This window comes from Apiospora kogelbergensis, assembly GCF_038363985.1.
Source record: "Apiospora kogelbergensis strain CBS 113332 chromosome Unknown utg000010l_segment0_segment0, whole genome shotgun sequence".
Classification (NCBI taxonomy): domain Eukaryota; kingdom Fungi; phylum Ascomycota; class Sordariomycetes; order Amphisphaeriales; family Apiosporaceae; genus Apiospora; species Apiospora kogelbergensis.
The window spans coordinates 264627-281446 of NW_027117427.1; the positions used below are offsets into that span (position 1 = coordinate 264627).

At 50.5% G+C, this 16820-nt stretch overlaps 3 protein-coding genes across 3 annotated transcripts; 1 reads left to right on the plus strand and 2 right to left on the minus strand.

Moving 5' to 3' along the window:
• Positions 1–2438: 2438 nt before the first annotated feature.
• PG998_014231 (uncharacterized protein) lies at positions 2439–3506 on the minus strand (the record flags this gene model as incomplete). Its single annotated transcript, XM_066881047.1, has 2 exons — positions 2439–2444; positions 2847–3506. The coding sequence occupies 2 exons, from the start codon at positions 3504–3506 to the stop codon at positions 2439–2441; spliced, it is 666 nt and encodes a 221-aa protein (XP_066723899.1).
• An 894-nt stretch (positions 3507–4400) lies between these two features.
• Positions 4401–4763, plus strand: PG998_014232 (uncharacterized protein; the record flags this gene model as incomplete). Its single annotated transcript, XM_066881048.1, has 1 exon — positions 4401–4763. One exon carries the CDS (start codon positions 4401–4403, stop codon positions 4761–4763), a length of 363 nt encoding a protein of 120 aa, XP_066723900.1.
• A 444-nt stretch (positions 4764–5207) lies between these two features.
• Positions 5208–6067, minus strand: PG998_014233 (uncharacterized protein; the record flags this gene model as incomplete). Its single annotated transcript, XM_066881049.1, has 3 exons — positions 5208–5299; positions 5754–5867; positions 5929–6067. 3 exons carry the CDS (start codon positions 6065–6067, stop codon positions 5208–5210), a joined length of 345 nt encoding a protein of 114 aa, XP_066723901.1.
• Between the last annotated feature and the right edge of the window lie 10753 nt (positions 6068–16820).

The following is a 16820-nucleotide window of genomic DNA, read 5'->3' on the forward strand; positions in this document are numbered from 1 at the left end:
CACCAGCAGAAATGGCTACCAACCAAAACCTGCTACAAATAAGACACAGCTGTGTAACTGTGTGATGTGACGCGACCTAATTGCCCTAACCAGCTACGCGGGATACTGGACGTTTCCGTATCCCGCGAAGGGAGGAAGGACATACAGTAGTGACTTCGGATTAGTAACGATTGTTCCTACCAAACGTGGCTCTGATCCAGTACAGAGGACCATCGCAATCTCTGTCAGTGAATCAAGCCCTGAGAGGTCCGGAAGTCGAGCGGCGACTTGGATTCGATGGGCCTCTGACTCTTGAGGGCCGTGTCGGATTTAGGCTCTGTTGACGGTAGTCAGGCGGATGCTACGCTGTGTTTTGTCGGCGTGTTAATGAACAATCGTCCTTTCCCGACTGCTTAGTTACATCGGACAGAGCTTAGCCAAAGCATGTGTCGCAGTTTGGAGCTCTGCCTGCAATTGAACTAGAAGCCCGGCCCCATGTAGCACAGTTACTTTCTCCTGTGGCTGACGTAGGAGCCACCCCCTTAACGCGCTTCCTCCACCGTTCAATATTCATGCTCTTTTGGCACATGAGCCGAACAACAATAGCTTTCATACAATGGTCACAGTCACAACAATCAACCTTCAATACAGGTAGTAGACCTTCATTTCTATATTCTAACAGCTATTTTACCGCCAAGGCCGTAAGGCTTCTTTCCTGTACTCTGTAGGATGTCTCAGTGCCAGCTTGCCGAAATCTCCAATTGCTTTTCTATCTACTGCAGTTTTGCATGCAGTTTTACGACACGGAAGCATTGCCATGCGCACCTCCGCCCCTTGTCATCTCCATAAAAGGCTAGGCCAGCCTCTCGACACTGCTGTCGGGCAGCAAAGATGGCGCGTCAACCGACTGTTTCATAGAGGCCACAGCATTACTATCCACAGAGTTCGCTCTATCGCTGACGATCTCCTCAGGCCATCGTACATTACACTCCAGGCCATCTCCGAAAAGTGCTGAATTCATCGTACGGGGCCATGACGGACAGAAGTCGGATAGGTCGCCCATATTGTACGTATTTGGAAAATCTGCAGACGCAAGTAAAGCAGGATCAATCGATCCCGAACCAGCGAAATGCGGATTAGGGGTCTTGATAATGAGCAGCGTCAGATCGCTGATTTCAGGACCAGAACAGAAGCTGGGCGATAAATTCATCTCACCAACGTGGGTTCTGGACCCGGATCAGCAGCTGCCCCCAAGAGGTTCGCCAAACTCGAGCTCTTCATGCTACATATTGTGACAAGGGCGGTAAGGGCTTGGGTCTGATTCAGCTAATAATTGACTATGGCACTTCTAGGGGCTCTGATCTGATCTGTCTTCTCTCCTTCTAGGAGGGTGATTCGCCTGACTTATATACACCTTGTCTGGTATCCTTTAGGCCCCTGTTTGTTTCTTAGCCGCCGTATCCCTTCAGGAATGTGGTTATCCGTTGGTCCGGCGTGTATGTCTCTGCCTGATATACATATGACACATATCAACATCTCATACTGGAAGCATCAGTCACTTTCCGTTTCTTTCTCTTTTAGTATTCTAGCCGCTTACATCAAATACGTGAAGTGATGATGCGCTCCGGAACTGTAATTCTGCCTCAGACAAGGCGGACCTTAATTTGCTCCTAGGCCAGGACCAGGGGCTTGTCAAATACGAGTGCCTATAAGTCCCCTGTGGCATATTGTAGTTCCGAAAAAGGATCCAATGGTTTAACACTGATCTATGAGTTGTCCGTGCGGAAGAAGGGGGACAGGTATGATTAGGGACTTGTCCATGTTTGCGGTTCGCTTTCTTCATATTCCTGGCTTAATTGGCGGTTGGTCTTTTGTCCTAGTTGGCAATGGGATAACAACAGCGCTACGGTATGTGTTTTCACTCAAGGACAATGGATATCCAGCCTCTTGCGGCGCGACAGATGGGAAGTAGGATGTGTTTGCGGACGGCAACGAAGGCTCAATAACAACATGGGTGCTAATTCCTCGATGGGTGCTGGTCAGTGGCACAGCCACATTTGTCCATGTGGCTAGTATGCTTAGCCACCCCCTTAGACTCGGTGTAAATGCCTGAATGAATTAGCTGCCTGTTCATTCTTCACTCAGAGAATGAATGTTGCTTTTTTCGAGCTTAGGCCTCGGAACACGTTCTGCTTGTGAAGCTTTCTCGGCTTTTACATGATTAACTGCTGTCCAATCTATCAGCTCTAGGTTGCGGACAGTAGGACTGGGTGAGATGTACAGTCAATGAAGGCTTGATGGTTCAGCTAAAGACCCCTCGTTACGATCGACTCAGGAGCTTATGGGTCGCTTTGATTGATCCTGTCGAAGACTTATCCGATCAGTATGGGTTTGGTTACCGATTGCCTTATCCTATTTTATTCCCCAAGCTAATATTTCTGCCTGGTGCAACCCCGAAGTTAGTCCTATCCCACTGATCAGGTTGTATACCGAATCCCTCCTTTCAGCCGTACCACCTAAAAGCGGTGGAAGCTACCAGCCTTGCCGTCCTAGATCTTGACCCCTATGCCCGGATTCTCTAGCATCTCGACGATCTGATCTATTGCGATCTCGAGTGCCTTTCCACTCATGTAGTCAAACCCGCTGAACATTCGTGTGTGCTCGTCCCAAAAGATCTGAACAGGGAATCCCTCTCCGGCTGGTCGCACCGCAAGGGAGAGGCATGGCAGACCAGCCAGTACATAGCACCCAAAGTCCTCTCCATCCCACGAATCACCAGGCGCACCAGTCCATAAAGCCTTGCGGCGACACCACCTGATGCGCTGTTTATCATGCCCGAGATCAAGGACGGCCGAATCGAGGCGCACATATACGCCATGCCAGGAGTTCCTAGTGCGCCAGCGCTTCACGCGTTTCTCATGGATCACATCGTCGGGCTGTCCTGCCTTCCGCTTCTGGCAAAGGGGTAAAGTCACTGACCCAAGCACCGGTGGCAAGGCTTTATCCTCAGTCACTGGCGTGGCAGGGTATGCAGTGGACTCTGCTTGCGATTTGGGTGATGTTGATGCATTCGGTATCGGTGCAGCTCCTCCTGTGTCTGATGTAGAATACGAAGAGTCCGCTATGCTGTTCAATTCGCCAGAAGGTATGGTTGCATGGCCATACCAAAGCTCTTTGTCGAGCAGATCTGGGTTGGTGTCGATGAATGCGATAACCTCATCCAAAAGCGGCATCTCCATGGAACAATATTCAAGAGTCGGTAGCGATGATAGATCGACAGCTGTCGATTTGTCGAGAGGTAACCATGCTCGTTCATTGCCGCCGTAACCTAGACTTGCTACCGATAGCTCCTCAGGCTCGAAAGAATCGAATTCAGGGAACAAGAATGTCTCGAGAAGGCCATGCGGCCAGAAACTGCTTCGTAGGTTCGCGGCCAGTATGGCCTGGTTGGTTGAGAGAGAGTTTATCGCCGCAAGCCAATTTTCGGTGTCATCGAAGCTGACTACGGGATATGTTTCTGTGGACATCGTGTGGACGTTTTTGGGAGGGGACTGGGAAGAAAAGTTGGAAGTTCGAAGACGGAGACTTGGAAATCGCCAGGCATTTATACTCGCTCACCACGGCCTTGTCGTCTCAGACTGCTGTGGCAGTGCATTGCCCAGAAGCCTGACTCTCCCTCTTCTCTGCATTCCTATCTACGACTCTATCAGCTGACAGCTACGTCAGACAGACTCCATTAGGTACCGTATCGTCAGCCTCGGGTCTAAATGGGTACCGCTGCGGGTGACCAGACCAGTGTCGTTTACTCGACTGAGTCCTCGCTAGACGGCCTTGGCTGTGGGTGACTAGGTCAGTGCGATCCGCCTCTTGCGAGGTCGAGACATGAGGTGAGATGAGGTGTGTCTTAGGTCTCTACATGCCAGGTAGGGGGTAGCTCTGGCCTGCCTCTGGCTAGTGAGGGAAGGAAACCGTGAATAAGCATCGGTTCGCTGCGCAACATACGAACTAGCAACCTTTAGTGAACTCGTGACGTCCAAATTGGTGGTGACAGGTCTCCGTGCCTACACGCCTGCTATCAGGGAACGAGGCCCTTTGACTAACAATGCCGTAAAAGGCCTTTAGCGGCTGTGTATAGATGATATCCGCGAATGACGTAACCAGGAGTACGTTTCATAGCCTCCTCGTCAGCCGAATCTTGGGAGGATCATTGCCCTTGGTCAATTGTTCCTACCATAAGACGATTACAAGCGGCGGCCTCCCTTACAGGGGCTCGTCTCTTCGCCCTTTCATATTACCTGGCAACTAAGCCTCGCTGGTATAAATCTCAGCTTTCTGTCTAGTTTTCTCCCTTCCTGGGCCCCCCGTGTCCGTCCATTATAAACAAAGTCTTTACCTGAACTCTATTACCATTCACTCTAGCCATGTCTACAAAAAATCATCCCTTCAACATCTCAGAGCACCCTGAACTTATAAGCCAGGCCACCAAATGCGATAATCTAGCCAACAACTTGGAGGGATGCGTCAAAAAGCTCCAAGAAATACTGAGAAGCCTGCCTAACTGTGACTGCGACTACGACTGCGATTGTAAATACTTGGAGGAGGAATACCTTTACGAAATCCAGGATGTCGGCGAGTTCGCCGGCGAGCTTGAATTCAAAGTCGGCAATAAGGGGCCCACGCTGGTAGAACCCAAGGGGAACGACCCAATGGATTGGCTTCTTTTGGTATTTGCCTTCGGTTTCTTTCTGGGTCTTATAGTGGCATACGCTGGGAACCACCAGTAGCTCAAGCTACATCGAGACGTAAATGGCGCGCTAGCACTGACCTCGGTGGCCCTGGCGAAGTAGCCGACGATGGTGCAGCCAAGGCTGGAATGCCGTGCTGTAGGGTGTTCAAGAGACAGAGTCAAGTAACGCTTGAGTGGATGTCTGTGGCTGGGGTAAAGCGATCCTGTTCTATGGAGGCATCCATGACCGGGCTTTGGCTCTCGTAGTTCAAGGTTTGACGGACATAGCTGTTTACAAATGAGTCTTTGGTGGCAGGGGCACGCATAGCAAAGGGACTCACGCCCAGTCTTCTGTCACTTCACCATCATGTATCAGGTTAGGGAATATGTCTTCCATCCATATCAGTCATCCATCGCCTGGCAGCCGTGCTCTCGATTACTTACAGTGGGTGTGTACCAGGCCAAACTCTGGAGTACAGCCATCGTCTGAAGAGCCGCCTTTTTACAAGCTAAGGATGGGTCCATTTAAGGGCCCTTGTCGATCTATGTCGTTCACATTTGTTGTAAGGTTGTTGAATGCCGTGGAGATGTAAACTAGGAAGCTGGATTTCCCTAAGAAATTTACGTCCGTACTATATGAAACATGCATCGTCCCACCAAACCTCCCATTCCACTCTATTCTTGTTGGGAGATACCTCTCCTCCATTCTCTGCAAGTCTACCAGACTCCTCTCCGGGGTAGCTCCCCCCATTGATAGCATCGATGAAGTGCGTAATGGACGGAAGTGTGAACGGCACCGTTGTGGTCATGTAGGCCTCGGCGGTGGTGGGGTGGGCGTAGGATACGCCTGTGCCGTGAGACGACAACATCATCTCGTCCGGGAGAGGATGAAGGTTAGGGTAGGCCGTACACGGCGGTGTGTGTGATCTCTTAAGATTCTCACGTGAAGGTGGAAACAGCCGCTCATGATCAACATACATAGATGGTATACACTGCGATGCAGGCTGGGATGCCTTGTAAGAGGCTACATTGGAATCTGATTTCATACTCTGTCTCTTGGTCTCCTTTCTGGGCGCCTGTGCCTGATTCTCGGCACCCACAGGGGTGCTATTAGTATCGGATCCCTTCTCAAGGTCTTCTAAGCGTCTCTTGAGCTTCTTTCCTGTAGAAGTTAGTAGGCTCGTCCGATGGGGGCACTCATACACATGGTCGACGCTACGCACTGTAATTGCGCTGAGCAATACGGTTTTGTACCCGTCTGCGCTCGGCAAGGTCTGAAATCTTGGTCCAATCCTCTTCTGGTCTGGCCGAGGGCGAGAAAGTAATCCTGCTGCGTCGAGCTGAATACTGGCTGGGTGCCATGACAGTCCCATATTCTGGGTATTTTGATTGAGATGAGGTCTGAGATGAGGTATGCCGGTTATGATATCAAAAGCAGAGGCGTGTATCAGTGGGGATGCGGTTCGTGGAATGCCTGGCCTGTCTGACACAATGGCCGCTCTGTGCACTTCTGAGAGGAGAGGATGACGACAGCCTACCAGGACGAACGTAGGCGAAGAAGTTTAGGAAAGAAGATGCGAGGAATGGAAGTGAAGTATTTTAGGGTAATATTAGAGACTACAAACGCTCATAGCTTCTATGGTGTGGTGCGTCGCCTGAAGCAACCTAAAGCGGAACGAGTGAATTGCCACGTAAAATTCCGGCGCCTATTCCTTCCAAGTTTGCTGCTGTTCGCTGGATTCATCATCCTGTTGAGCAGCGGCGCCATCAGCACCTCTCTCTATCCTGAGGTCTATATCTGCGCAGCTATGAATTTTACATTCCTCTACGACAGGAAGCGTACATGCAGTACCGGCCCATGGTCCGAATGCAGAGCTGGGAGCAAGATACGTTTGACTGGGCTACGAAGAAGCACTTCCTAACGGGGATGTCCGTTAGCTTCGCAAAAGCTAACTCGTAATTGACAGGCTGCAGTACAGTATCGTGTTATGCTATTTCGTTTCAAAGCACCACTGCGGTGGTTCTAGACCTCGCAGAACGGCTCATGCCGCATGCGGCTCTTACCTCAGGCGATAGCTGCGGCACCAGCTGTATGCAAGTGGCATAATCCACCACCCATCTATGCAATGTATATAATCTCCGTAGTGTGAAGTTCCAAGTAATGGTGCGTGACGGCAATCATGTCTCTCAAGCGCATGCCAGACTTCTGCCGTGACCGCAACCTTGTGACGGTCCGGGCAAGGCCCCCGCTCTATGTCGACCATACAGCGCATACCCACTATCGCCACCTAGGCACCAACGGCAGCGGCTGGCTTGGAATGCACCGGTCGGGTGTCGGGCACGTCGTACAAGTACGGCAGGCCCCCGGTTCACGGTCTCGGAGTTGGGGGTCCTCTCCGAAATCAGCCATCCCAGTATTGCACAACTCCTAGGGATATACTGCAACGGTCGTACCACATCAGTGGTCCATGAACACTTGGACTTGGACCTCTTTGCCATCGCGCCACTGCAATCCGAAATAGAGGTTGCAAGTATCATGATGCAGGTATGTGTTCCGGGGTTGAGCAACATTTCTAGCTACTGACCGGCGGCAACAGATCGTATCCGCCATCATGTATCTTCTGTCCCTGCCCACGGACGCCCGCGTAGCGGATGTACGTGTTGCGTCAAATGGGACGGTGAAACTAAGTAACAGACCAGTATAAACAAATCGATGAGTTGATCTAATGGTGGAACAATAGCCCTCGACCTGAGTGGAAGACTATCGACAGACGTCTGTCACCGACGAGAAATGAATCGGTTTATGGTCTCGTACGTAGAACAGATCATGACGGGTTTAGTTCGCAAGGGGTTTTACTGGTCCTACGACGCTGCGGATTTCCTGGACATACTATACGCAGGACAGTTGCCGCCCATGATTGTAAGAGATCACAGCATGCCATACGAACAAGAACGGCTGACGCTTCACAGCATCCCTTCCTCCACAAGTCGAGGTCTTCTGCTTGCTTGCAGGGTGCTGTTCGTTTGGCTGCGCGCGAAGCACTGGTGAGGTTGGAGTGTATTCGGTACGAAGGAGACAGGCATGGCCTTCGCAGAGGTGTAGCAGTCAAGAGAGGTGCCGGAGGTGGAAGAGAGAATGAACCATCACTGCTAGACTCATTGGACAATGGTGGGACTAAATTTCTGCACGCAAACATCACCAGGCTGCCTGACCTGCGTGGGTAAATGCGGTCCTGGCAGCCATGTATCGCGAGAGCCTGTTTAGCTGCGGAAGGCTATATGGTGATTGCTTACGGCATAATCATAGGTGACGTCGTTGGGCTGGAGTTGAATGCCTAGTGTAGCTCAGATAGGGGTAATTATACACAGTGGCAAGAGAGTAGGCCTCAATGATGAGAGCACTACTGGCTACCGTAAGCTAGACACGAGCTCGGGTATATAAATGACTGGCTTCTCCGCTAGATGCTCCTCCACTCTACCTCGTTTACAATATAAACAAACTCCTAGCACTCCGTACGCTCCCGTCATACATCATCTCTTCAATGACGGTAACTGTGGCAGTTCAGCGTGGTCACGCTGAAAGGCGTCTACCACACCAACCACGTCTATCCCTCGTAGTAATTCTCTCCATTTACTACCCCGTTTTGAAGAGCCTGATGGGTGCGCTCGACACCAAGTCACTCGTTTCTTTATGCCAAACTTGCAGGGGTCTGCGATCCCAAGTGCAATCCTGTGTATGGAACATCAACACTAAACTGATGCCCTTCGTTCACGACCCTCAGGCCTTCCGCAGTATCCTCGGTGCAAGCGAGGCCTTGATCTATGGCGACTTTGCTACCGAGTTCTTCTCTCGGACGACGTCGAAAACATTGGCAATTATGTCAAAGGCTACGAAGGCGGATCCGGTCCAGGCGTACCTTCAAACGCAAGGATACCTACTGGTTGGGGAAGAACGGGTCCGGTTAGGGTCGGTTACACGGTTACGACGTGGCGAGTTGTTCATCATATTGAGGAAAACACGACTCATACCCATCCAAGCTATTCTCAGTCGCACGCCGACCACGCAGGCGATGAACTTCATCGCCTGGAACAAAGCTTACTCGGTGTTCCCCAAGACGACCTTTCTCGACCATGAGGTGCTTCCTTTGAAAGGGGCGGGCAAGGATGTCCGAGCCGAAATCGCAAGGTGTGGTGAATTTGGCTGGTGTTTAGGGGTGAATGCAAGCCCGCACCAGGAACTAAGCCGGAGTCATCGACGAACTGGAGACTCCAGGACCTGGAAAATGGGCCTGGACACACTACGCGTCACCCAGCCAGGAACACCAACTGCGGTTCTGGAATATTCCAGTTTCGGCATCCAACAACCAACGGTTTCGCTCGAGACGACGTGGTACCAGCTGGAAGAGGGTTTGGAGTATTCTATCAGTGTGAAGCCTCTTACCTCACAAGTGCTGAAATACCGCTACACATGCTCGCGACAGGAGCCCCCGAGCGTCTTCGCCAAATACTCAAGCGTCATACGTTAGCTCAAATGCTATACTTGATGCCGAAAACCAAGTTCGAATCAATAACGAGGGGCACTTCCCCCACAGACTTCGATTTGGATGGCGTGGAATTCGACCATCCTCCTGGTTGGAGCTATAAGGATCATATACTGCCAGACTTGTGGTCAAGTTTAGGATTGGACGGCGACAGTAGCCATGGCAGGCTATAAATATCCATTGAATTCTATACGAAGCCGTCGTACCTTGTCTACCCAGGGAACCCAATCGCTCCCATCTGCATTTGCGGTTCCGTAAGATGCTTGGTTGGGGCTGCCCCATTCGGACATACCTTGAACTCCTGCCTTCTTCGACTAAAACACGCGATCAATAGTTTCTGGTGCTGCGTCCTTGCCTTGGTCCGGCCCATCCAACTCACTCCCAACAACTACCGTAGGTGGCGGATACTGCTTTTCCTAGGTTATTTATTTAGTGTGTAGTGGAATTTAACATATTCGGTGGCCACGTGAGTCGCGGAGGGGGGAGGGGGAGGGGTGCTTACAACGTCGCTTAGTGTTAACGGTGACATGCCCCTTTGAGATACGAAGAGATACTGTTTGCGCCTACGGGGCACTTTGATATAGATGTAAACCTCTGCTCCGTATCGACGCTGAAGCCTTCGACTGCTTTTCACCCATGTCTTCCAGTTTTTCGCTATGTTTTCGTTGCTTCTATCCCTTCTTTTACGCGTGGGCAGCACAGGGCCTGGGTTCTTTCTTGAGACGTTTTCCATTCGTTCCTGAGCAATCATTTACCGTTGGTAGGAGCCGTGCCTATGGGGAAGGGAATGCCAAAAACAAAATCATATTGATAGTAAAAATTCGGGTTGATACTAAACTATAAGCCTTTGTTCTCATTTCTTTTATGGATTTGGTGATTGCTGTCCCCGACTCACGGTCAACGAGACGGAACCGAAGTCGGCCACAGCGAAAGCTGTCAAATCATCTTACAAACCATTGGTTCTGGTCTATATGCTGTGACCTAGCGCAATTTTGTGCGCAGAATGGATTTCACGGTAGACGATAGCGGACCGATATTGCCTCGGGCTCTAGCGATGGAACAGCACACGGGAAACAATTGGAGTTTTGTGGGCATTACGCGAGAACCTGAGGGCTGCGTCCCTTCTGAAGCTACAGGCGCATGAGGTGAAGTGAAATAAAAGTCCTTCTCTGTTGGCAGGCAGAAGGGCGCCATCCGTTGATGAGGGCGCCCCTAGTAAAGCCAATGTGAATGTGAGTCAGGGTCTGTATGGAGGCGAAGCGGCTCTGAAGAGCTGTAACGGAACACAGTGCCACTGGTAGTAGCTTTGACCCGAAAACAATGAGGCTTCATCCACCAGCTGTTTTGATCCCGCGTAGTATAGAACCCGAAAGTCCATGGATGGTCCAACTCCATTAGCGTTACTTACTGTACTACTGTAACTACTGCTTTTCCATCTGCACTCTCTTGAGTACCATGTACGGCGTGCCACTGTGAAAGCAGAAATGATGTTGACTGGATGGTACTGAAGGACTGAGCTACTTTCTGCCGGCGCATACACCCTTTTCCTCCATTTGTCCATACAGCTTTCCCGATCTGCATAAGATCTGAAGCTCTTGGGCAGGTGAGGTAACGAAGGTCCAGGAATGGGCGTATATGGAATGGCAGAAACTACCTACCCTTTTGGCCCCGATTGCCGGGAGCAACTTTTGCGTCCTTTGGGGTTAAAAGAGCTAAGACCTGCCAACAACCAGAGTGAGTGTAATATGTGCTCCAAAAAGAGAGTAGTATATGTGTCGAATATATATATATATATATAACTATATATATATATATATATAACTATATATATATATATATCTAGGTTGTTCAACATCCTTCATTTGCCCTTGAGACATTTGAAGGTTATATAAACTGCTACGCAGATGAGCCAATCAACTACACCATGGGAAATCAAACCACTCCAATAGACCTTTCTTACTACCCTTTGACGGTCCAACCCAGCGGAACCAATGATAATATCATATTGGGCTGTTGGTAGGTCTCCTCGTTGGAGTTGCTACCTTAGTTCTGTTAACTGGCGCAATTCTGGCCTCTGTTCTTCTGAAGAAGGCCAAGCGTACAGATGAAACGAATGCATGTGATGGGCAAAATTCCCTTCTTAAAAACAACATTGACGATATGGAGCGTTTAGACGATCCACATCACCCAAGCCCGTCAAATGTAGTTCATTGGCCGCCGCCACCCGGAATGCACCCAGCGCATCAGGATCATAATTCAGCCAATATCCAGGGCGGACCCAGTGGAGTGACTCGGGAAGCACCAGATGCTGTCAGTCGGCCTACGCCACCATCTACAAGGGTAGGGCATTATAGACCGAATAATGGTGATTAAGGGTTGCCGGCTCGTTCGTTATTGGATCAGAATACTATACACCTGCCAATCTAAACCCTTGTAAAGTATCTAGCTGTGACTCCCGGTTTATAGCGCTCAAGGAGGAGGTCATCATCCCTATCGAAAGTGGCTCCATGCATACAAGCATGTCATTGTCGATGCAAAACTAGGTAGGCCACATCGGATTGTACTGATCTCATCAACTGAGCCTCTCTTCACTTTTGATATGTCCATGCTGACTTTCGTGACATGCCTGACTGCCGTCGTTCAGCATCCCAAGTAGCACCTTTATTTCATTGGACTGCCAGCTCAAGAAATAGATTCGAAGGAACCAGCTACCCTCCCCCCATGTCCCTGGAAGTGGCAACTAGGTAAGGCAACGTTATTCGTACGAAGCTAGGCATGGAAGGGTTTGCGTTGTATGCAATAATAATTCACCCATCCATCTAACCCGATCGCTCTTCACCAATGAGCAGGCAGTGCAGAGTAAATTGCCTTTTACCCGCTCGCTCGATGCATGGGGGCAGAGTTAGATAACAGGGTGCTTTTAGCCACGACTTCGACGTCTTCATCAACCCACTAGTAAAAGCATCAAGTTGTAACCGCTGAGGTGTGACAAATGCTATGAGGGAAGTAATGGCAAGCGAGAGGCGAGTCGTACCCTGCATGGAGAGGACAGACAGCAGAGATGCGCATGACCATTGCAGCACTTGAAGATCTCGACAAACTAGCACGGGACGTGCCATGTAGTATGGGAAACCGTACGACCAGCAGTAAAATTGTTGATAGATTATTGAAAATCAAGACTTACTACCTGTACTGAAGGTTGATTATGTTGACCGTGACCCTTGCATGGAAGTTATTGTCGCTCGGCCCACGTGCCAGAAGCGCATGAAGCTTGGAGGGAGGTGGGAGCAGGTTAAGGGGTGGGCCACAGGAAAGCGCGGCTGTGTCATGTGGGGCGGGCTACCAACTCGCGCAGGTATCAGCCCTGAGCTGTCGAGGCCTACCTGACACCTTCCTGCATGGTAAGGGCTTTTTTGGACATGGCAGCTGGTGCTTCTCACCTGCTCGGCCCATGTAGCCTACGGTGGCAAATAATAGGGGCTGGGCGTGTTGGGAAATAAATGTACGCCACTTTCGCTTGGTAGAGACTACCTGGCTTTGCTTTATTCCAATCCTTTTCTGGCTGAACTTTGATTGCTTGTTATCCTTGCGAATTTTGCCTAGGTCAACTTCCAGAAAACCTTTTCCGCAACCTTCACCATTATACTCTGAGTCTGGTTAAGTATTTTTATTTATTCTTTTGATTATCTGTTGCCCACAAAGCTCAGCGAAACAAGTGACCAAGTTAGTGGTAACAGGATGGGAGGAAACAAACCACGACAACGCCCGCAATCTAGTCTAGATGCTCGTGAGACCTGGGGTCTGGAGCCGGGAGCAGAGCTATCGTGTCTGGAAGCAAAGAAGCTGAGCCAGTCTTGCCAGAACAACCACCACCCTGAAATGGCTTCAGGGAACCCATTGACAGACTTGTACAGATCGCACAATGCAAGTCCGCCGGTAACAAAAGCGAAATTGAGCGAGTTGGACATCGACAAGATCCCCAACAATCATAGACTACGCCATGACCTTAATTTCGACCGGGACCTGCAATTCCGACCCAACTGGGATGGCGAGAAGGGCAGGAAGAAGCAGGCCAAGGCGGATGAATTTTGGGCCAATCTTCGTGGCCAATTGCAGGAGTATATTACAGCTCCGGCATCATCCCAGCAATGCCTCGGAATGGACCGTGACTGGTGTCTTCCAGTCTTGTTGAAAGAAGTGAAGGAGATTCTGCACACTCTTGTCTCCTCTCAGGATCAAGTATACCTTGATGAGGGGTTCAACGTGGAGCTGATCATGCAGCAGTTCTACAAAGGGACCACCGACCTGGAGAAATTAGCGTCCTGGCTTTCCAGCATGCTCAAAACCTACTGTGCTCCTGGGAGGGATAAGCTGGTGGACGAAATGTACAACAAGCTGGCAAACGGTAACCGAAGGAACGACATGGGAGATTTGATTCAGGGACTGCGTAGTCTCTTGAACCTACTGGAAGCGATGAAGCTCGACCTTGCAAACCATTTTATTCGCTGTTGGAAACCCACTCTGATCGAGGACACTGTAAATTTCGAAAAGCGCTTCTTCTGTAAGAAGATCCAGAGCGGCAGGCTCGACCCTCATCCAGGAAGCCAATGGTATGTCACAGCCATTAGGGATATTGGCCTCAGTCCCGGATCCGCGTCTGCTTTTGGCGTCATGGCAGTGTTTTTCGAGGCTTTATCCAGGTTGATCCTTCCATCCAGCTCCCAGCAACTCCCAAATACGTTCGCATTTGACGAGAAGCAAATAACAAAGCTGCGTAGCGACGTACTCAATGGCATCCACCTGGAAATATGCATGCGCCTGTTCAGCAAGCTCGAGAGTATGTACCGAGATTCGAGAGCAAGTACCCTCATCCCTACCTCTGTCCCTACCCCAACCTTAATCACATCGAGTCCAGCCACTCCTGGCTCCACCTACGCCAGGAGCCACGGGCAAGATACTGGTTTCGGCTCCATTACGAGTTCATCGGGTTCACTCTCCGTGGCGGCAACCGAGACGATAAGGTCGCCTTGCCGCTCATCAAACGATATGTTACGCCAAGATATCTTAGATGCGCAAGACACGGAAAGGAGCAAATATAACCTCTACATCGCCCTCACGGGCCTCCTGTCGACAGCCCCAGCTAGTACCGGGACTGCTAGCGAAAGGAAGCTGATGAGAGACTCTTTCGCAGTTGAGATCTTCCGCTTCACGAATGCGCCTACAGAGGCGCTTCGTCAAGTCGAGGAAGAGCTTGGCCAACATCTCTACCAGCCCCATTCGCAGCTCTTCCAAGAGGTTGAATCGCACTTCTGGATCCGTCTCATCGCGGAGCTTCAAGAATGTGTCAAGACGCTCAAACCCCTTGGCAGTCTCGGCCTCTTCTCGGCAGCTGTAGGTCGCCGTAACTATGGGCCATGGGGCGGGCCAAGCGCTCATCCTATGTCCAGTAATGCAATAGGTATCTCAACCCAAGAAGCCTGCGCGAAAAGAGGAATAGAAGACATAGCCGCCAGGCTGGCGCATCTTGGCCTTCTTCATTGGAGAGTGTGGTCGCCGCTGATCTATCTTGGCGGTGACAATGGCGGTGACAATGGCATGGAGTTAAGCCACGCGGTGGGTATCTGAGGCGTGCACAGCTTCGTCTACGACGGCATTCGACGATTTAATCAGCCACCGAAGCGAATTCAAAACACCTCGCTAGTGACCTAGCTGAATAGATACCTGTGATTATCCAGAAGTTAGCCGCTTTCTGGCGATTCTCTTCAGACACCGTTCCTGTAACTTTTCCTTTTGTTCTAAGCACAAGATGACTGAGATGCAGTAAGGTGGCCGTAAGATAGGGGAGCTGCCTCCATACGTTGGTGGTACGTAGGCTTTGAGCCGCAAGGCAAAAAAGTCGGAGCATACCTCGCTACAATGCATTAAACTGTGATCACGATTATCAAGATTATTCCTTCAATTCACCGATACGGCAAACGCAGAGTAAGCTAGGGATCGAGCAGCACGTCACCGATCCCAGTTTACAGCTCAGTTCCTCATATTGTTTATATTATACAATTAGTATGAGACTATCACTGCCTCCCAAGCACTGCTTTCCGATTGGTGACTAGGTTTCCATTCACTGGAGACTGGGATGAAGACGTGATTACATTCCGTTTGCCCTCCGTTTCTATGACATCCACCACGAGTTGCTCTATCTCGACCTGCCCGCCCTGATCATGGCCAGACCTGTCCTCTGTCTTCAGTTCGTCCTCTATCTCTGCTTTCCCACACTGCTGTGCCCTGAGCATTCTCCTCTGGAAGAGTATCGAGCAAAGGCCATTATTTCCGGCGAACCTCGCGCCTTTTTCGGAAGGATATGTAATAAAGAGCCAAGAAACACAGCTGTATGATGAGCAGAATTGCGAAAGCCTTGCATGACGACCGATTGCTACCAAGATACAAATTCAAGGCTACTGTCACTTGCGCATAGCAGTCAATTCCCGTTGTTCCCCGGATCAGTCCGCTGATGATGTTAGCGGAGTCGGCCGTGATGGAAAGCCACAAAGAAAGTAATGGCAAGCGGGAGGCGAGCCAAGCCTTGTTGGGAGAGGACAAAAGGCAGAGATGCACATGACATTCTGCAGCACTTGGAGATCTCAACAAGCTAGCAGTGCTAGCCTAGCACGGAGACCTGCCGTAGAATTGTTGGTAGAATATCGAAAATGAAGGTTCACTACCTGTACTGAAGGATTGTTGTGATTACGACCATTGCATGAAACTATTCGGCTCACGTGCCAAAAGAGCATGAATATTGGACGGTGGAAGAAGCGGGTTAAGGGGGTGGCTGGTGGCAGCCACAGGAAAACGCGGCTGTGCTACGTGGGCCAGGCTTCCAGTTCAATTGCAGTAGCTCGAAACAGCAACAAATGCCATAATCGATTTATCCGACATAACAACGTAATTTAGGACGCACGAAAAAGACGATTCTTCTATCGCCCTGGCAGCGCGCCGCATAACGCCGATGACCGATCACAGACGACCGACAACAGGAGTCGAAATCCGACACAGCATGGCGGCGAGCACAACAGGAGCGGGGACAAGCTGGCGACTTGAGCACGGCAGCATGAGGACAATTAAGAGACGATAGCACAGCAACCACGGTTGTTATTCATTGTTTCGAATCATCATCGAACTCTGAAGCACGCCGGCAACTCCTTGAGGCCAACGGGGCTACCTAGTCCTCCAAGACCAGCATGACAGGCATGCCACGACTGACCTACACGCATCATCGCACGATAGACGCATCCTACTCGACGATTGTCCGACCGGCAGCTCAGCAGCGCTGCATGATCCGTGCGAAAAGAGTTGACGAGCTACAAAAGGCCAGCGCATTGGCAGAGGAATAGAGCACCAGCGGTCGACACATACAATGCCAGAAGACAACACGGGTCCGCGCCAAGGGATCATCATGTTTGCGAATGGCCCAATTCGCCCCAACACTCCCTGTCTCAAGGCTTATACCTGATCGAAAAAGGTGTCGCCCAAGGGATCAGCATCGGCCACGGGGACGAAGCGCTCAAACAGGGCTTTCA